Consider the following 21,052-nt stretch of genomic DNA (forward strand, 5'->3'; position numbering starts at 1 on the left):
GCTGAGTAGGCTGCAGGAAGGATTATGGTATTGGAAATACTTGTAACACCTAAGTACTGAGTTTACATAATATAAAAGGCTAAATTAAATGGTACTTAAGCTAACATCATAATGTAATGACTCAACATACAAATCCAGGTCGCTATCTGTCAAGTGTCCAAGCTCACTTGAGGTTGGATGCTGCCTTACAATACAACATTCATCTTGGAAGACGCACTAGTATTTTTCAGGGTATTTTTTAGGAAAAAAAGTGCGTCTTGTAAGCCGTAAAATACGGTATTCATTTGAAAGATGCATTATGTTAAAAAGTCTGAATCTAAACTATTTCCTCTGCAGATTATTAGCCACCAGCAGCCCCCGCTCAGCTTCCCCCTTGAGGCGAACTGGAAGGGCTGTCAGCCCGGCACTGCGTGTTGCTGTCCGTGGGGTGGGGGGCAGGGGCTCTGGCACCAGCTCTCCCCTACTGCCTCGGCCACAGCGCCGCACACTGCCACCGTCACGCTCTCTCAGCCTAGACACTGGCTTGGACAACAATAATGCTGCTTCATCAGACCCAGAGACTGCAACAGATGTCGTCACTTCATGTGAACAGTACCTGCAGCAGCAGCACAACCAGCAGCCAGAACAGTCACAAGTGCAGCAGAGTAGGGAGCCACGGCCTCCCAGGCGAAGACTCAGCAGCATCCCCTGTGACAGCAGTCCCATAGCTGAGGAGGAAAGTGGCATTGACGGAGACTCACGGAGCGACCACCATCTATCTTCCTCTCCCAGGTCCTCCCTCATATCATCTCGCCGCTCATCGCTTGCTTCGACCGACGACTTGCAAAGAAAGTCGTCGTTTGTCAACAAGTGCATGACAAGAGTGAGAGGCTTCATCAAGAAGTAATCACTCCTAGCAGCGGTGCCCCAGGTGGTGCTCACAGCAGTCAGCCACACTCCTGTGGAATAAATAACATTCTCATGACCAGTGCAGGGAGTCAAGGATCAACATCCAGCCACACACTACAGTGGGCCAAAAGCTTGAAGCTTGCTTGCCTCAAAAGTGACTGCTCCACATCAAACCTTATGCAAGACAATCAACCAATGTCACATTAGAGCTACTGTTAAGGCATGGGTTGGGCAGGTCCAGTGCAGGGAATACCATGACACTGGGCCAAGCAGTTGGAGGGCTCACTACCCACTGAAGTCAAGCACTGTTAATGAGGTGATGAGTTTTCCTGCCATACAGAAGATGCAGCTGATTATCACTTTAGAAGCATATTGTAATTAGAAGTTTCTTGATACCAAATAATATACTAAGAAGCATTTAATTATCTATTTTTTCACAGTATTCTTTCACCATCACTCACAGGTCTCATGTATTTTCTTTTAAGTTGTGAATCATGAATGATATAGAGGCAGCAATTAATAATTCAGCCAGCAGTTATTACTATTTGTTTTCATTTATTTATTTTTTTACTGAGGCTTCTAGATACTGTAAATATATCACATGAATTAAACTATTTAGTCAGGCTACATCATACCTGAATGGCTGATGAGGTTGTATTTTATATTTATCTGTACATAGTCAACTTTTACTTCAACATGAGACCAACACGTCACTTCACACTTTATTCAGAGACTTCTTCTCTTCACTAAAAGTTCTGGAACACCAAGAAAAATAGTGTTAAGACATAGATGTTCCATATAAAGTTCCAAAGAGTCTGCTCATCTCCTGAGCAAACTATTCCTCCTCTCGTGAATCTTTTAGTCATTGTACTGATGAAAGGTGATGTTAATATTAGAGAACAATTGTACTGAACCCATCGTCATGAATTCACCACAAGTGACAATTTTATCATTGTACATAAAAATCTGGCAACTAACGTGTAAGTTTGAGATTTATTATTTTTACATGCAGTAGTTTCAAGCTTAAATAAATACTATTTAAGTTATAAACTCCAATTATATTCCTTCTATGTGTTTGAAAATCTGTTAACTGACTTGTCCTTTTTAGGTAGCTGAGAGTAGGTAAGAAAAATTAACCTTGAATGGCAGCTGTTCAAACATACCAAACCAAAGCCAAGGTAGCAGCACAATACAATGGACTGGTGTGTCTATCTCATGTCACAATAGTGATATCAGTAGCTGATAGGTAGCTGGAGTGAGACAAAGCATGTTCCTGCACAGAAAGGTATTCAGAAGAGAAACAAGAGATACAGCAAAACTTCAAGAAAGCAGCAGCAACGATCAAGACAAAATAACACCCCCCAAAAATGTTTCATGTGATTCCTTCTTGTTTAGTGGCAATGTACAAGTTCCTAAGGGTGTCTCAATGATTTTCATTGACATGCTGAGAACATTTTGACTTGCATTCTATATTCTGGAAATCAGAGTACAGATTGCATACTTACTCATATCAATAGTTCAAAGTTGGCAGTAACAGGTCAGGCAAGGGAACAGCAGCAAGCTGGTCTTCAATTCTCCTGGTGTGGCATGGCTTCATCTACAGAACAAACTAGTTAACAAGGTGCTCAAAATATAGCTCAATATTAACTCCCCAATAACATCCTTATAAGAATACCATAAAAAAAGAAGTCCACATCAATAAACTATTGAGACACAAAAACCATCCAATTCACCAATGGAGCTTCATAGTCGAATTTCCCCTTAGTAAAGATGACACCTCCGTTGATGGCAGGGAGGCCATAGTGTGTGCAGGCCTGGGCAAGATGGTCACTGTTATTGTACAGCAGCATCTCAGACAGCTGCTCCAAACTGTATGACTGCCCTTTGCAGCTGTGAGATTGATTCAGGATGCCAAGAGACTTCCTGCAAACAATATACAGGCACTGAATCTTTAACATCTTCATGAAAATTTTCCTGACATAAAAGTAAAATTGCTGAGATAGTGCAAATACATTTGAAGCATAGGGATGTGGTGATCCCATCGCTCACTGCAGTGTGGTTTAGAGGATCTGTGGTGCAATGAGGCTGAGACATAGGACAAAAAGTGTGCCAATGCATTCTCTGTATTGTCATAGACAAGAGGAACTGGGAAGTCCTCTATTGTATGCTTGTTACTACAATGTATTTGATAGCTTCTTTGAGAGTCATTTTTTCCTCTGGCAAATCAAGGCGAATCAAATAATGTACACTGGTAAATTATGCATTGTCAACATTCACAAAACAAAAGAAAAGGACTCGGCTACATACCTCTGGATCACAGTGAGGTGAATATGGAAAGCACACTGGCACAAAGGTGGAAGACAGGTGGAGAGCTTCAGGACTCTGTAGTAGTTGTAGGTGAGCCAGGCAAGGTTCATCTCCAGTGTGAGGCTCACAAGCTTGGAGCATCTGCACAGACAATTATTGCACAATGTAAGTTAGTTTGTTAATTTTACTGTTGGTTCACACAACCAATAACTATGGGAACTGGATATACTAACAGCCAGTAGTTTGCAGAGTGACCACCATCATATCACACAAACTGGAAAAACTGTAACAAAAGAAGCAAAGACGAGTGACTATGCTATTGCAAAAATCCACTTACAAGAACTAGTATATTATGAAAGGAAACGGCACTCACTTAATGTTGTGATGGAGCTGCATAGCATTCATGATAGCCTCTTCATTACCCAGATTGACCAGCAAATACAAGGCTACACCTTCTTCCTGAAGGCTGCTGCAGGAAACAATATCCCCATCATAATGCTTTTTATTTTCTCTTTCTGATGGTAAAACCTTTTCTCTCTCCTGTGTGTTAATGGCCCTGACAGAATCACTTCCTGAACTGTTGTCGTCATGATGCCTCACAGTATTGCTGTCTTCTTCCAAACCCGAGGTAGTTTCTCCTCCATTTGACGTACTTTTTTCACTTGCTTTGGAATCTTGTACTATTTTGGTTTCTGCTCCATCATCAACTTTACTGTCACTGTCACTGTCCTCCTCTTCACTCTCTTCATCATGGCCACTGAAGGAAGTGTAGTCTGTAAGATCCACTTTGTCTGATGCCACAATATTGCTGAACAAGTCTAATTCTTGGTAGAGGGACATTACAAGGAACAACGTATCAAGAAGCTGCTTCATATTGAGGAACGGATCAAAGTCTTTTAGCTCGTGCTCACAAGTTCTGCAGAGGAAGACAAAAGACACATTATATTTCTATTATGTTTTAAATGATAAATACAAACATGTTGCTCTTGATATTAACACTGAACTCCTGAGCAAAACATGCCTTTAGTGTTCTTCTTGATTGCATAATTATGTTCACAATGAAAATTTGCAGAATTACCTATAATGAGCATATATATAGAACCTAACAACTGCCTGATAGATCTGCAAGGCCGTGAGATTCCTTGCTCTCTGCACACACAAGTCCTGTCGGATGGCCTGCAGCCGATCACTCACAAACTGGTACACCAAGGCCCATGGCACATCCTTCCGGCAGCACACACTGGAAGCAGAAAACAATCAATATTAATGTTTACACATTTCTTCTTTTGGTAGAATGACTGCCTGACCAGTAAGTGCAGTCAGGATGGAAGAATACTGCTAGTATTATATTCTCTGTGCATTGGTAAAGGTGATTCAAATGAGCAGAGCAGATTTACTTTGCTAACAAATATCTGAGGGTCTTCATCAGCACAGGCACTGGCCGAACATCTGCAGCCTTGACCTGCTGGCCAGCGGCAGGCCGGGAGAACATTTTGACCATGGCCCGGACCTGAGGGTAGTTCAATCGTTGGCCATTGGAGTCAAGTGCCATCTCTAAGGGATGGATCATTTTCTCTCTTTGTCGCCTGTTGGAACACCAAAGTCGTTTGAGCATTGTCACAAGTGACAGGAAAATTATATTCAGCCCTGTCTTAAAAAAGTGCATAAGAATTAAGATATCACACACACACAGCTGTATACATACCTACTACATAAATTTAATCTCTTAGCATATAAGCATTGAGACAATATTAAATACTGTAAGAATATTAAAGTATGTCTTTCTGTAACCTGGAAAACATTACTGAGTAACATTCTTCCACCATACTCAGCTTTCTACACTACACTGTATCTCAGTCTGACATAAAAACATAAAAAATAAGGGAAGCTACAAGATGCTGTTGGACTGACATGAAGCAGTCCTATCCCTGAGGTGGGTGCTGTCACCAGCCCCCACACAACATGTACATGAGGCAATCTTGTCCCTAAGGTAGCTGCGGTCACCAGCCCCACACAGCATGTACATGAGGCATTCCCATCCCTGAGGATGCTGCCGTCACCAGTCCCACACAGCATGTACATGAGGCAGTCCCATCCCTGAGGAAGCTGCCGTCACCAGCCCCAAACAGCATGTACATGAGGCAGTCCCATCCCTGAGGAAGCTGCCGTCACCAGCCCCACACAGCATGTACATGAAGCAGTCCCATCCCTGAGGAAGCTGCCATCACCAGCCCCACACAGCATGTACATGAGGCAGTCTTATTCCTAAGGTAGCTGCTGTCACCAGCTCCACACAGCATGTACACGTATGCGCCTCTACTCACAGCCGCACCTCTGCATTGGGACACATCCCCATGCATATTCCAACCAGGTGTTGGTGTTTGTCCTTGCTCTCCTCTTGACCAGCCATGACCTGAAACACATAAGTGGTTACATACTCACATACCCAACAAGGTAGACAGAGCATAAAGGATCACGTTGCAGCAAACAGCTACAGTACGTATGACTCAGTGACTGGACTAGTTTCTGGCCTCTTGGCCCTTCATCCCTCCTGCTACAAATTACAGTAAATTTTATTACAACATAATTCTCCTGTCCCACTGACTTAACAGGAGGACTGTGGCTCCCTGGACTTCCCTTAGATACTAATCTAATCTACCTGAGAAGCTGTGCCTCCTTGGATCCTTTCAAGGTATACTACATCACCTAACCTACACTAACTTACAAGATCTGGTCTAGAGAACCTATGGGGGAGGAAGAGGGGCGTCTCCATGTTTATTTCTAAAAAACTACATTTCCTAATAAAAATTAGAGGGATACAGTTTCTTAGAATCCAATACGGCATGCAAAATTCATATTCCTGATGTTGCAATGGTATAAATTTAGCTTACCATGCCGTGGAAACACTGAGACTGATGTAACGGCAAGAGAGAGAGAGAGAGAGAGAGAGAGAGAGAGAGAGAGAGAGAGAGAGAGAGAGCTTTCTTATCCAATATCCATTCCATCCACCACTGACTTTTACTTCGGGTTGCATCTTCATCTCCCAACTTTACCTAATTATCTTTACGCCACAGACTTCCCTGATACACCACTAATCATAATTTTACATTACACAACACTCGCGGACCTGCAGACACAATAACAACAATGAATTTACTACTTTACCGACATGAGACTGCGGAAGGAAGAAAACAAATCAACCCAGCAGGGAAACACGACATTAAGCAACAGTGAATACCAATACATATAAATCTTTTATCAATTACACTCTAATCATACAATACTCTTTTTTTCTTTAAGGCAACATTACTCTAAGGTCTTAAAGCGAAAGTAAAGTCAAGTTTCAATTGAAACAGAGAGATAATCTTGGATAATATCATTTATTTAATAGTTAGGAGTCACTGGCAGCTAACTTTGTTTACGTCGCGTTGACCTGAGACCCGAGAACTCATTCTGTTGCCTTCGCACCTGTCACTACCTGCAGCACCTGCTCCACCTGCTCCCACGTGGCCCCACCTCACCCACCTGTCCCGCCGGTCTGTCAAACAATATATCAGTCCTCCACACTGCCCTAGTGAACAGGTAAGGTGGTGGTTCTTTATTTCTGACAGGCGTTTTACCACTTTGGGAGAGGGGAAGAGGAAGGCAAGGTATCTAAAGTAGTTCTGCAGACTGCAAGGGAAGGAAGTGCACGGCCATTAACCCCATTAACCGGCCCCAAAATAATGATTTGATGTGCTCTACTCTTGTTAGGTTTGAGGCGGACATGTGCTGGCCACCGTGACAGCTCGGCTCTCTAGTGCAGTCAGGTGTTGGGTGGAAGCCGCGGGGGTGTGGTGGTGTTGCCGCCTGCCGGAGATAGCGACTCATCGGGTATCATTGACAACCACTTGTGAAATTGGCGTCTCTTTAGACACCTCACAGGTCCCAGCTGATATCTTTGGGCATTGCATTGAGCAGTCAGGGGGTTTAGGGGGCTACAGTTCGCTTACTTACTTTTGTTATTGTTGATTATTGTGTCTGTTAGTGAAGGTGAAGCGGGGTCTCTGGTGAAATAGAGGTCGAGGAGAATGGAACGGAGGAGAAAGAGTCTAACATAACATAACATAACGTAACATAAATAATAGGATAACAAAGGGCCACCAGGGCCCATCTAGGTTATCCTGTATCAGTCGCACAGCGATCTCGTCATCAGTACTTAAAGATACACTTACAAGTACACGAATAGGCGGATGCTTGACTATGACTATGTAGCCCAAGAGGAAGACGAGCAGGGGTTTTAAGAATTAGAAGGCGACCAGTGCAATAAAGACAGAGAGGAAAATGGTGAGAAGACTGGTGAAGTGGGAAACCATGAGGACAGTGGAAAAATAGTAAAGGGCCAAGAGAAGGTACTAGAAGCAGAGAGAAAAACAACAATAAAGAACATGCACCAGTCACAGAGGTATGGTTAGGTGATGGAATAACTACATTTGATAAGACACAGCAAGGAATACAAAGGAGATACAAGCCACCCACCACCTTACAAGATAAGAAAAACAGGAACAAGATCTGGATATTTGGGGACAGCTTATTGAATGGAGTAGGCAAAGAAATTCATTTTTTAACTAGTGGTAAATACAAAATAATGGACAGAACGGAAGGAGGTGCCAGCATCACAAGAATAGAGGAAATATTCAAAGAAACTATGCATGGAGAAACAGTGCATAAAAACGACTATGTGGTGATTGAAGGAGGAGGTAATGGGCTCACTAGTACTGGAGTCAGTAAAACTCTTGACACCATAGAAAGAATGGTGAAAATGGCATCAGAAAAAGTGAAAAGAAACATTGTAGTTATGAACATTCCAATGAGAAGAGGGAAAGAGCTCAGTGAGTTCGATAAAATGCGAAAAACAGTAAATAAAGAATGCATAAAGAAACTGAGAGAGTGGAATTGTGATGGAATTCAGCTGAGTGAAAAAGTAGAGTGGCAAGAGGTATGGGGCAGAGATGGCAAACACCTCAGATTCAGGGCCCAGCTTTCGGTTGCCATGATAATAGAGGAATGGATTAACTTTAGAAACAAGAAATACACAACAGGAAACGATGTGGAAAACAAAACCAATCCATAGGAAAAAGCCAATCCCAGAAACAGTCTCAGATGGGGCTTCATAAACACAAGAGGATGGAATGAAATCAAATGGAGAAGATTAGTAGAGGAGTGCAAAGAACTTGATATAGTAGCATTAGCAGAAACAGGATGGCATGGAAAAATAGCCTGGCAAGAAGGAGGATGGACAGGAATAGGAAGAGGAAGAATGGTTGGTGATAAAAAAGGAGGAGGAGTTGGAATTTTAAGCAAAGGAAAAACAGGGAGACAGATAGAAGTAATACAAATGAATAATAATGGGGAAAAACTCGGAAGAGGAGATATCCTAACAGTTAAGGTAATGGAAAATAAAGAACGCTGGTGGATCACAGTAGTTTATATGGGAGTAGAGGGAGCAGAAAACAGAGAAGAAAGTAGAAAAAAATATATGGCCCTAATAGAAATACAAAAAAAGATTGGTAAAGACAAATGGATAATAATGGGCGATTTTAACGGGCACATTGGCATGAAAAATGAGGCAGTAAATGTGACCCGTAAAATGCTCCTGGATTACTGTGAAGAAATGGACCTAACAATAAAGAATTGGGAAGCAGAACATCTGACGACCTGGTGAGGAAATGGAGCGGAAACAGTGATCGATTACATATTAATAAATGAAGCCGCGGAGAAAGAAAACATGAGTTTCTGGATAAACGAAAGCATAGATATATCAGATCACATAATGATTGGAATATCAAGGGATAATTTTAGAGGGAATTTAAATAAAGGAAAAGAAACAAAAGTTGAAAACCATAAATGGAATCTCAAGAAAGCCCATTGGCCCGAATATAGATGAGAGATAAACACGGCAATAAAGAAAGAAGAACATATGAGAGATAGAACAATTAATAATTGGGAAAGAAATATTAAGGAAAAAATTTTAGAAAAAGTGAGAAAGCATATAGGGAAAATTCGAGCTAGCCAAGTCGGTAGAAAGTTAAAAGGGTGGTGGGACAAAGAAGTGAAAGAGGCCATTCAGAGCCGTAAGAATGCCAATAGAGAACAGAGAAAACTAAAAAGAATCATGGAAACTGAAGGAGAAACCAAAAAGGAAGAGTGGCAACAGAAGTGGACAGAGTATCTCTCAGAAAAGAAAAAAACACAACAGTTAGTACTGAACAAAATATCAAAGTGGGAAAAGGAGAGAGCACAGGCCATTAACAAACTGCCAAGAGGAGAGAGGGAGAGGGAAAGCTGGAAAAAATTGAAAGAAAACCTGAGACCTCTGAGAGAAAACAATATCAAACTAAAAGGCAAAAATGAAGAAACAGAAAAGGTAGAAGAAATTAAGATTATAATTCAGGATTTTTGGAGAGACATTGTGCATAAAGAAACAAGTGCGGCTAGCACAGTAAAGACAATATATATGGAAAAGTACAATGCATCAAAAGAAATACTAACAAGGGAGGAAGTAATACAGGCAACACAGAAAATGAAGGACAGGAAAGCAGCAGGATGTGATGAGGTAGTGGCAGAATTCATCAAAGAAGGAGATAACATGAAGATAGTCATACACAATTTATTCTCAGAAATATTTGAAACAGGCCAGGTACCAGAGGACTGGCACAAGAGTCGTGTAGAACTTATCCACAAAGGAGGAGGAAAGAGAAAAACAGAAATTGGGAACTATAGACCAATAAGTATAATAAACACGATGAACAAACTCTTTGGCACAATTATAAATGAAAAACTGCAAAGATGGATAGAACAAGAAGGAGTAATTGGAGAGGAACAAAGTGGTTTTAGAAAAGGTAGAAGTGGATTAGAAAACATCTACATTTTGAAGGAGTTAATAGACAGAAGCAAGAGAGAACGGAGTGAATTATATCTTGGATTTTTAGACTTAGAGAAAGCTTACGATTCAATTAATAGAAACAAATTAGTGAAACATTAGAGCATATCAATCTAAACCAGAAAATGAGGAACATCATAAAAGAAATGTACACAGAGAATGAAATGAAATACAGGTTAGGTAAGATAGAAACAGACTGGATAAAAAACAACACAGGAGTTAGGTAAGGCTGTATGATGTTCCCAACATTATTTAACATATATATAGAAGAGCTGTTCACAAGAATTAGAAAAGCTGAAATTGGAGCCAAAATAGGAGAAAGAAAATTAGGGTGCCTAGGATATGCAGATGATGTAGTGATCATTAAAGAATCCAGAGAGGACATGAATAGACTGCTCCATATTGCAGAAGAATATGGAAAAGAATGGGAAATTAAATTTAGCAGCAACAAATGTAAAGTAATGGAGTTCAACACGAAAGAAGAGGGACAATGGGTGATAGGAAATAATGTATTAGAAGTGGTGGACAGTTATAATTACCTTGGAATAGAAATAAGAAAGGAAGATATTGGAGGCAGTGCTTAGAGGAAAACTAATGAATCAAAGGCAAGAAGGATGATGGGTATGTTAATGAGTGCAGGAAGCAGAGAAATTAACAAGTATGACCATGTAAGAACATTATGGAAAAGCATGGCAGTGCCACATTGTTTATATGGCTCAGAAATAACAAATTACAGGGCTGAAGATATAAGGAAACTAGAAACAGTCCAGAATTCAATAGGAAGATGGTGTCTAGGAGCCCCAAAAAGTACAGCCACAGAAGCCATCCATGGGGATATGGGATTGAGCTCCTTCAAGGAAAGGGTAGGTAAAGGGAAATTATGTTTTGTAAAGAAAATTGAAACTATGAGCAATGAAAGATGGGCCAAGCAAACATATACTGCATGTAGAGAAAAGTCTAAATGGTATAAAGATGGATAAGGAAAGTAAGAATGGAAAATGGCTGGCCAGAAATAAGTGTCAAGGAAATCAAAAGCAGAATAGAAGAAGGTCAACAGGAATGGAGGAATGGTATGGAAACAAAAAGTACACTAAGGTGGTACAGAAACAAGAAGATAGGTAGGGAAGAGTGGTACCAGGGAGACTGGGCAGGAAAATTTAAAGCAAGAAGTGGCACTTTAGAGGTAAATGGTAGAAACAGAAATCCGGATGAACAACAATGTGATATGTGCGGGGAAGAAATAGAAAGTATGGAACATTTTATAGTAGGATGCGACAAATACAGAAAACAAAGAAAAGCTCTTGACACCTAAGTAACAAATATTTTAGGTAGAGAAGAATGGGAGGAGAGAAAAGAGGGGGGAAGACAGAGGGATCAAAACATTACTAGGACTAACTGGAGACAAAGTCAATGATCATGCATTAGTAAGCCACATGAAAATATTTTTAGTTGAAAGCTGGATGATAAGAAAACAATTTTGTAGACAGTGATAGAAGGAGAGAGACCTATGAAGCGGTTTAAAGTGGCACAGGTCCAAAGAAGAAGAAGAAGACCACTTGCTCCATCGTCCTCTTTCCTATCTTTAATAATATCTGGCAGAGTGTGGTGATGGTGGCTGGTGTACCCTGATGTAGATGGCAGGTAGGTCATAGAGCCACCTCCCAACCTAATCTAAAAGGGAGCTACATTCCCCCTAATCCCCTAATTAATCTGATGGAGGAAACTGAAGGACTTTCCCAGGCTCAGTCAATAGCACATAGCTAGGCCACCAGAGACACACAGACATATCCACATGCACTCTCTCTCTCACACTTGCTTAGCCACCCACATGACAATAGCTTAAGCAGACAGAGGTATGACACACGCACAGTTTCTGATGATCACACATGGCGCACAAACCTCATGCTACACATAAACCACAACTACGATACATGTACTGTACTAGCCTATCTACACTATATGCCACCGTATGTAACAATTTCAGTGTATTAAATGTTGTAGCACTGAAGTCCATGATGGAATGAAATCAGTAGAACTGTACAATAAACATAGATTCTTCTCACACTGATGTTGCAGATGTGAAGGAAAGCAGCAACCATGGTGACTCTGCTAGGAGACGCACACTTCTGGACACTGCGGGACGATGTGGTTATTAAGGATGCTGATATGGGCGCCTTCAGGTACACTCACTACTTACTTACACTGAGGAAGATTGGATAGCAGTGACGTGGAAAGAATGAGAGAGAGAGAGAGAGAGAGAGAGAAGCATAAGCAGGTTTAATATACTGAAAATAATAATATGGATGCTCAGCATTAGACATCAAGGAATATATTATTTACTTTAAAATGTCATAGAACATTTGTAGCACTCAAACAAAGTAATTATAACCATTATCTCAAGCACTTGTATGCATTTAAATGTAATATAACAATTTTGGAGGTATTAGCATCAGGAAGTATATTAATGAGGAATTGGTGCACAGGTACCAGGACAAGAACACGGTGAGTAAGGAGCGGGTGTACTATGAGGACAAGAGGCAGTACCTGGAGGCTCGGGGTCTGATGGTCACTCCCAAGAACAGCCGACCCATCAAACTGAGGGACTCGTTGAGGGAGTTTGAGGTAAGTGGCTAGGAAATGGATTAATATAAGTACTTAGCTATGTGCCACCTTTACAGCAACCATTGTGAACATCTGTGTAAAGAAAATTGTATAACTCTTTCTTTTCTTAGCATTTTTTTGTGTATATTAAGTTAACTATACAACATTCTTGATGTAATGTTTTGCCACATGCAAAGTTGCTACACAGACATCTCTGTGAAGGAAACATGTGTAGCTTTCTATTTTCTAATTTTCTGTTTGTTGATGTAAGCATGTGAAATGTTATGTTTTTTTTATGTTGATTTAACATTTTGCCAACTGCAGTTGTATTATAAGCACTTATGTGAAGAAAATGCATATTTTTCCATTCCTTGCCTTTCTGTGTCTGCATTGGACAAAACTAAAATATTGTCAAGATTCACATTTTAATGTCAAGTTTTGCCACCTGCAGGAGTTACTGGCAAAGGAACGAGTAGTTTGGGAGGCATGGAAGTCCCCCAACATTTACCAGCTGATCTTTGCCTCAGGGATCATCACAACCCTCACTGTTAATGGACAGACGGGCGACTTGACAAGGGTGGCGTTTGACAAGTTCCTCGTTGGGAAACTTCTCTCAGAACACTTGGCTGATGGTGATTATGCCATGAATCATTGTCTTGTGCTTTACTTCTCCAGGAAGGAAGTTTCAGTCATTTATATTGCATCCTTCCTCTTCTCTTTCTCATAGAAGTAAATTTTTCTTCTTATAACATCTATAAAAACAGATGAATGGAAAAATCTAAATATCTATCTATATACCAGGCCAGCAATTCCACTCAGGGTGACCCAAATACACACACACGTACACACACACACACACACACACACATACACACCAATTAATAAGATTTTTGGGAAAACATACAACATGCTTCAAAATATTGGTCTTGCATTCCACTACCTAGATGAAGGAATGATGAAGAAGATATGTACCTTAATAAGACTCTAGTTAGAATATGCCGCATGTGTCTGGTCACCGCATATGAAGAAAAATGTGAAGAAGGTGGAAAGGGTACAGAGGCTGGCAACAAGGATGGTACCAGGATTCAGGGAGTTAGACTATGAGGAAAGACTGAGGAAGCTGGGGCTGACCACATTAGAAGAGAGAAGAACAAGAGGAGACATGATAACTATGTATAAATTGGTGAACAAGATTAACATACTGGACAGAGAGTTGATAAAGGTGACCACAAGTAATCATCTCTGAGGACATGGAAAAAAGCTAATAAAAGACATCTGTCTAAATGATGTGAGAAAATACAGTTTCCCGCATCGTAGCATTGATAAGTGGAATAAACTGAGCAGTGATGTCGTTGACGCAGTGTGTGTCAATCAGATAAAAGAGAGATATGACAGGAATGGACAAGGAGACAGGTCACAGAGAGCTTAGCTCGGGCCCTGTAATACACAAATAGGTAAATACACACCGCGTAGTGTAGTGGTTAGCACGCTCGGCTCACAATCGAGAGGTCTAGGTTCGAGTCCCGGTAAGCGGCAAGGCAAATGGGCAAGCCTCTTAATGTGTGGCCCCTGTTCACGTAGCAGTAAATAGGTATGGGATGTAACTCAAGGGGTTGTGGCCTCACTTTCCCGGTGTGTGGAGTGTGTTGTGGTCTCAGTCCTACCCGAAGATTGGTCTATGAGCTCTGAGCTCGCTCCGTAATGGGGAAGACTGGCTGGGTGACCAGCAGGCGACCGAGGTGAATTACACACACACACACACACACACACACACACACACACACACACACACACACACACACACACACACACACACACACACACACACACCATGTAGTGTAGTGGTTAGCACGCTCAGCTCACAACCGAGAGGGTCTGGCCTCGAGTCCCGGGAAGCGGTGAGGCAAATGGGCAAGCCTCTTAATGTGTAACCCCTGTTCATCTAGCAGTAAATAGGTACGGGATGTAACTCAAGGGGTTATGGCCTCGCTTTCCCAGTGTGTGGAGTGCGTTGTGGCCTCAGTCCTACCCGAAGATCGGTCTATGAACTCTGAGCTTGCTCTATAATGGGGAAGGCTGGCTGGGTGACCAGCTGACGACCGAGGTGAATTACACATGGAGATATGGAGACAGGACACTATGAGCCCTGCTTGAACCCTGTACAATACAACTAAGTAAATACAACTAGGTAGATACACACACACACACACACACACACACACACACACACACACACACACACACACACACACACACACACACACACACACACACAATATGAGGGAGTTCTTTAATGAAATTGACTGGACTGTGGTATACCAGGAAGGAGATATGCAATTGAAATACGATAAATTTATGGATTTATATAACTCTGCTGTGAAAAGTTTTGTCCCATATCACAGAAAGAGGACTTTAAATAATAAACAGTGGTGTAATAGAAATTGTGAAGAAGCAAAAAAGAACAAAGAAAAGGCATGGAAGAAACTTAAGAAAAACAGTGATGTATTATCAAGAGAAGTTTACAAAACAGCAAGGAATAGATATGTTGAAGTAAGGAGAACAGCACAAAAGGAATATGAACAGAGTGTGGTGGAAAACTGTGATAGTGACCCTAAAATGTTTTACAAATTCATAAATGGAAAACTAAATTAAAGGGAGGCAATAGAAAAGGTAAAAAATGGGGAAAAAGTATATGAGGATGCTAGAGATATAGCTGAAATTTTGAACGACAACTTTTGCAAAGTGTTTAAAAAGGAGAAGGGCCAACGGAGATAAAGCAAATGCAGGACATCATGGTTACCAAAGAAGATGTAAGGAAAATTATAAGCAATTTGGATATTAATAAATCAATGGGGCCTGATGGCATATCTGGAAGGTTGCTAAAAGAATGTAAGGATCAGTTGTTGAACCCTGTATTTGATATTGTGGAAACCTCCATACGAACAGGAATAGTCCCGAAAGAGTGGAAAAGAGCTGACATTGTGCCTATATATAAGAATGGTAGTAGAATGGAACCGTTAAATTACAGACCAGTATCGTTGACTAGTATATTGTGCAAGATATGTGAAGAAGTAATTAAAGCTAAGTAGAGTGAGTATCTAGAAAGTGAAAACATTCTGAGTGAAAGGCAGTTTGGTTTCAGAAAAGGAAGATCGTGCGTATCCAATTTATTATGTTTTTATTCAAGAGTGACTGACATACTACAACATAGAGAGGGATGGGTGGATGCTATCTACCTGGACTTGAGAAAGGCCTTTGATAAAGTGCCACACAATAGACTGATGTGGAAACTAAAGAAGATTGGAGGAGTAAATGATAAACTAGCAAAATGGATGGAAAATTACTTAGTGGGAAGAGAAATGAGAACAGTGGTGAGAGGAAGGAAGTCCGAGTGGAAGAAGGTAACCAGTGGAGTTCCACAAGGGTCAGTGCTTGGTCCCATCATGTTTTTGATTTATGTTAATGATATGCCAGTAGGAATTGACAGTTACATGAATATGTTTGCAGACGATACTAAAATTATGAGGAGAGTAAAGAATGTGGAAGATTGTAACAAGTTACAGGAAGATCTTGATAAAATATATGAGTGGAGTAAAGAGTGGCAGATGGAATTTAATATAAACAAGAGCCATGTTATGAAAATGGGAAGAAGTAGATACAGACCAAACAGGGATTACAGGCTGGGTGATGAGAAAATTAAAGAGACCAATGAGGAGAAAGACTTAGGAGTAACCGTGCAAAACACTTTGTCACCTAGAAACACATTAACAAGATATTTTGGAAAACATATAACATGCTTCAAAATATTGGCCTTGCATTCCACTACCTAGATGAAGGAATGATGAAGAAGATATTATGTACCTTAATAAGACCCCAGTTAGAATATGCAGCTTGTCTGGTCACCGCATATGAAGAAAAATGTGAAGAAGGTGGAAAGGGTACAGAGGCTGGCAACAAGGATGGTACCAGGACTCAGGAGTTAGACTATGAGGAAAGACTGAGGAAGCTGGGGCTGACCACATTAGAAGAGAGAAGAACAAGAGGAGACATGATAACTATGTATAAATTGGTGAACAAGATTGACATACTGGACAGAGAGTTGATAAAGGTGACCACAAGTAATCATCTCCGAGGACATGGAAAAAAACTAATAAAGGACATCTGTCTAAATGACGTGAGAAAATACAGTTTCCCGCATCGTAGTATTGATAAGTGGAATAAACTGAGCAGTGATGTCGTTGACGCGTGTGTGTCAATCAGATGAAAGAGAGATATGACAGGAGTGGACAAGGAGACAGGACACAGAGAGCTTAGCTCGGGCCCTGTAATACACAAATAGGTAAATACACACACACACACACACACACACACACACACACACACACACACACACACACACACACACACACACACACACACACACACACACACACACACACACACACACACACACACACACACACACACACACACACACACATCTGCACTTATCATTCGTGCTCTGGTGGAAAGAAAAAGTCAGTGGAAAAAGAGAAAATGAATAACTGTCTTTACTAATTGCCTCCTTACAGTTATGAATCATTGTCCAGTGCATTGCATTACCATTAAGAAAGCATCAGTCACTGGTGTTTGAGCATTCTTCTGCAGTGGAGAAATAAAGGAACTAAAATGCCTCTTTACAGTTGTCATCACCCGGAACCACATGTTGTTCTCCTACAATGAATGTCGACTGAGTGTGGTGCACCTGACTCGCCCACCATCCGAGGGCCAGGTCATGGAGAGGCTGTCAGCTTTTGACCCCAAGCTGTACACGTGTGAGGTGGCAGGACCATCAGGCCGCCGCTTTGAACGCCGGCTGTCTGCTAATCTCTCAGGTGACATGGTGAGTCACAAATACAAAGCTTGAGAAAAACACTCTTCATATATACTACATTTAATTTTGATGGTGATATGGTGAGTAGAGTTAATCATGAACTGGGTAGTATGTAGAAAACTTGAGAAACTTACAAGGTTTTTTGCATTTATTGTTGGTGTTACTTGTGTTGTGAGTCCCCATTCTCCCGGTGAGGTGGTGGTGTGGTGGCAGACGAGCGACGACGAGGTGTACCCATGGAGTCCCCTCGCCAAGGACCGTGACCGTGCCAACATTCTGGTGTACAGCCTGCGTGGTGCCTCGCTGGATCTGGTGTGTTACTGCCGCACAGAGATGGCACCTCTCAGTGTGTCCTTCAGCCGCCTGCAACCTAGTGTCCTGCTGACTGTGGAGCAAGGCTTTGGCCGGAAGGGTGGGGTCACTGTCCTCAGCTGTGTATACGAGGTGAGGCTCTGACTGTTATTGCGTGTGTGTGTGTGTGTATTTACCTAGTTGTAGTTGTAGTTTTACAGGGCCTGGGCTTTATGCTCGTGTGGCCCCGTCTCCATATCTACACTTATCCAATCTTACTTTAAAAGTATGCACACTTGTTGCAGACACTTCTTCTCCATTTAAACTGTTCCACGTCTCAATACATCTCTGCGGGAAGCTATATTTTTTAATATCTCTTAGACATCTTCCTTTTCTCAGCTTTTTACTATGCGATCTTGTGCTTCAGATATCATATTCTTCTCTCAGGATCAGTTTCTCGTTATCCACTTGGTTCATTCCGTTGATCAATTTATAAACTTGTATCAGGTCTCCTCTCTCCCTTCTTTGTTCCAGGGTTGGTAGATCCATAGCCTTTAGTCTCTCCTCATATGTCATCCCTTCAAATTCTGGAACCATTCTTGTAGCTATTTTTTGTAGCCTCTCCAATTTCCTTATGTGTTTCTTTTTATGAGGGGTCCACACTACTCCTGCATATTCCAATCTGGGTCTTATTATAGTACTTATCAATTTCTTCATCATTTCTTTGTCCATGTAGTGAAATGCTACTCCAATATTCCTTAGCAAATTATATGTTTCTCTAAAAATTCTATCAATATGGCTTACTGGTTGATTGTTTTCTTCCATCGTCACTCCTAAGTCCTTTTCCTTTTAACTTTCTCCAGTTCTACTCCATCTCCCATCTTATAGATTCCCACAGGTCGTCTTTCACTCTTTCCCATTTCCATGACATGGCTTTTGTTCACATTGAATTCCATTTCCCACTTCTTACTCCATTCCCAGATCTTATTTAGGTCTTCTTGCAGTATTTCACAATCCTCCTTTTGCTTTATAACTCTGCACAGTTTCGTATCATCTGCAAACAGATTTATGTAGCTGTTCACTCCTTCTGGCATGTCGTTAATATAAATGAGGAAAAGTATTGGTGCCAATACTGACCCTGTGGCACTCCGCTTTCTACTGCTCTCCACTTGGACTTCATATCTTTAACTACCATCCTTATTTCTCTCCCCCTCAAATAATTTTCTATCCATCTCAATGTGCTTCCTTTTAAGCCACCCTTCTCCTCTAACTTCCATAGTAATCTTGCATGTGGCACTTTGTCAAACGCCTTTTTTAAATCCAAATAGATACAGTCAACCTATCCCTCTCTCTCTTGTACTCTATCAACTATTCTAGAATAGAAACTCAATAAATTAGTTACACAAGACCATCTTTTTTCTAAAACCAAATTGGCTAATTGATATTAATTTGTTGTCTTCAAGGAACTCGATCCATTGTTTCTTTATTATTCTTTCACACATCTTGCATATTACACTAGTAAGTGATACCAGTCTGTAATTTAAAGGTTCTTCTTTCCTTCCGCTCTTATATATGGGAACCACCTCAGCTCTTTTCCATTCTACTGGTACTGTTCCATTTTCTATTGAGCATTTTATGATGTTGTGTGTGTGTGTGTGTGTGTGTGTATTTACCTAATTGTATTTACCTAATTGTAACATACGGAAAAGAGCTATGCTCGTGTTGTCCCGTCTCCATATCTATTAATGTCCAGCTTTTCTTAAAATCATGAATATTCCTTGCGTTGACCACTTCCACGTCTAAACTATTCCATGCTTCCACCCTTCTATGAGGAAGCTATATTTTTCACATCTCTCCTATAAGTGGCCATTTTAGTTTTTCCCATGCCCTCTCGACATTCTTTCATTCCACATACACAGATCTTCCCTATCCATTTTTCCATGCCAATCATCACTCTGTATATTGCTATCAGGTCTCCCCTTTCTCTTCTGTTTTCCAGGGTTGGAAGTTGCATTCTTTTCAGTCTGTCTTCATAAGTCAAATCTCTTAAGTCAGGCACCATTTTGTTGCAGCCCTCTGTACTTTCTCTAGTTTCCTTATGTGTTTCTTTAAGTTCGGAGCCCACTGTATTGTTGCATATTCAAGCCTCGGTCTTATCATTGCAGTAATTATTTTCTTCATCATTTCTTCATCTAAATATCTGACGCCACTCTTATGTTCCTCAATAAGTTCAATACTTCTCCAATTATTTTGTTTATATGTCTCTCTGGCGATAGGTCATTGGTAATTGTCACCCCAAGGTCTTTTCTTCATGACTGGTTTTATGTCTTCATTTCCTATCTTGTACATACTCCTGATTCTTCTTTCACTCTTGCCAAACTCTATTTTCTTGCATTTTGTCGTGTTGAACTCCATTTGCCATGTACAGCTCCATTTCCATATTCTGTCCAAGTCTTCCTGGAGTAGTTCGCAATCTTTGTCACATCTCACTTTTCTTAACAATTTTGCATCGTCTGCAAATAGGCTCACATAACTGGACACCCCATCCACCATGTCATTTATGTAGACTGCGAACATTACTGGTGCCAACACTGATCCCTGTGGAACTCCACTCTCCACCAATCCCCATTCTGATGGTCTGTCCTTAATTATTGTTCTCATTTCTCTTCCTACCAAAAGTCTTCCATCCATTTTAGTAAACTGCCATGCACTCCTCCTACCATTTCAAGTTTCCAGATCAGTCTCTGGTGTGGTACCTTATCAAAGGCCTTTTTTAAATCCAGATATATTCCATCAGCCCAACCATCTCTTTCCTGTATTACATCTATCACCCTCGAATAGTAACATATCAGGTTTGTCGTGCATGAACGCCCTTTCTAAAACCAAATTGACACTCACAAAGTATGTCATTTTCTCCAAGAAGTCTGTCCATCTATTCTTCACCACCCTCTCACACATCTTAGCTACCACACTTGTAAGTGACACTGGTCTATAGTTCAATGGGTCTCTCTTGTTACCTGATTTATAGATTGGGACAATGTTAGCTCTTTTCCAGTCTTGGGGCACTACACCTTCCCTTAATGAGGCATCAATTACTTCACAAACTTTTTCTGCCAGTTGCTCCTGCATTCTCTTAAAATCCATCCTGATACCCCATCAGGTCCCACAGC

General features: G+C 41.0%; 3 protein-coding genes across 35 annotated transcripts in view; 2 read left to right on the top strand and 1 right to left on the bottom strand.

Annotated features, from left to right (window-relative positions):
- The window catches only part of LOC123519528 (NAD(+) hydrolase sarm1-like), a 188,038-nt gene extending 186,104 nt beyond the window's left edge, over positions 1-1,934 (top strand). For all 22 annotated transcript variants that reach the window (XM_045280899.1, XM_045280898.1, XM_045280903.1 and 19 more), the window contains one exon: positions 337-1,934. The gene's annotated coding sequence lies outside the window, so the exon portion shown is untranslated. The remainder of the gene's footprint in view (positions 1-336) is intronic.
- LOC123519532 lies at positions 800-6,431 on the bottom strand. Of its 8 annotated transcripts, none has more exons than XM_045280927.1 (9): positions 6,361-6,431; positions 5,528-5,608; positions 4,593-4,781; positions 4,274-4,435; positions 3,569-4,111; positions 3,196-3,336; positions 2,622-2,811; positions 2,394-2,485; positions 800-938 (listed from the first exon to the last, which is right to left on the bottom strand). In XM_045280927.1, exons 1-8 carry the CDS (start codon positions 6,414-6,416, stop codon positions 2,399-2,401), a joined length of 1,449 nt encoding a protein of 482 aa, XP_045136862.1. In that variant the 5' UTR covers positions 6,417-6,431; the 3' UTR covers positions 800-938; positions 2,394-2,398. The 8 variants fall into 8 exon arrangements, with proteins under 8 accessions (XP_045136862.1, XP_045136868.1, XP_045136864.1 ...); XM_045280933.1 differs by having other exon boundaries at positions 4,593-4,705; positions 5,520-5,608; positions 6,361-6,399; XM_045280929.1 differs by having other exon boundaries at positions 5,520-5,608; positions 6,361-6,397.
- Positions 6,432-6,608: 177 nt separating this feature from the next.
- LOC123519530 (WD repeat-containing and planar cell polarity effector protein fritz homolog) overlaps positions 6,609-21,052 on the top strand; it is a 28,575-nt gene continuing 14,131 nt past the window's right edge. For 3 of the 5 annotated variants that reach the window (XM_045280917.1, XM_045280919.1, XM_045280918.1), the window contains exons 1-6: positions 6,610-6,777; positions 12,194-12,297; positions 12,601-12,739; positions 13,170-13,350; positions 17,401-17,600; positions 17,787-18,035. In XM_045280917.1, coding sequence (XP_045136852.1) covers positions 12,215-12,297; positions 12,601-12,739; positions 13,170-13,350; positions 17,401-17,600; positions 17,787-18,035 — 852 coding nt within the window. In that variant the 5' untranslated portion in view covers positions 6,610-6,777; positions 12,194-12,214. Of the gene's footprint in view, positions 6,778-6,806; positions 7,069-12,193; positions 12,298-12,600; positions 12,740-13,169; positions 13,351-17,400; positions 17,601-17,786; positions 18,036-21,052 lie in introns of those variants that run through there. The other 2 variants (XM_045280921.1, XM_045280920.1) reach the window with 2 other exon arrangements.

The sequence above is a fragment of the Portunus trituberculatus genome, chromosome 45 (assembly GCF_017591435.1).
Source record: "Portunus trituberculatus isolate SZX2019 chromosome 45, ASM1759143v1, whole genome shotgun sequence".
NCBI lineage: Eukaryota > Metazoa > Arthropoda > Malacostraca > Decapoda > Portunidae > Portunus > Portunus trituberculatus.

What these genes read in the sequence shown, in the direction of transcription:
- LOC123519532 (XM_045280926.1), bottom strand. Translation starts at nt 5,662, where the DNA reads ATGCTCTGTCTACCTTGTTGGGTATGTGAGTATGTAACCACTTATGTG. An exon ending in CTCAGATATTTGTTAGCAAA is followed by an intron (nt 4,436 to 4,592) that starts GTAAATCTGCTC and finishes TTCTGCTTCCAG; the next exon opens with TGTGTGCTGCCGGAAGGATG. An exon ending in TATATATATGCTCATTATAG is followed by an intron (nt 4,112 to 4,273) that starts GTAATTCTGCAA and finishes CTTCCTCTGCAG; the next exon opens with AACTTGTGAGCACGAGCTAA.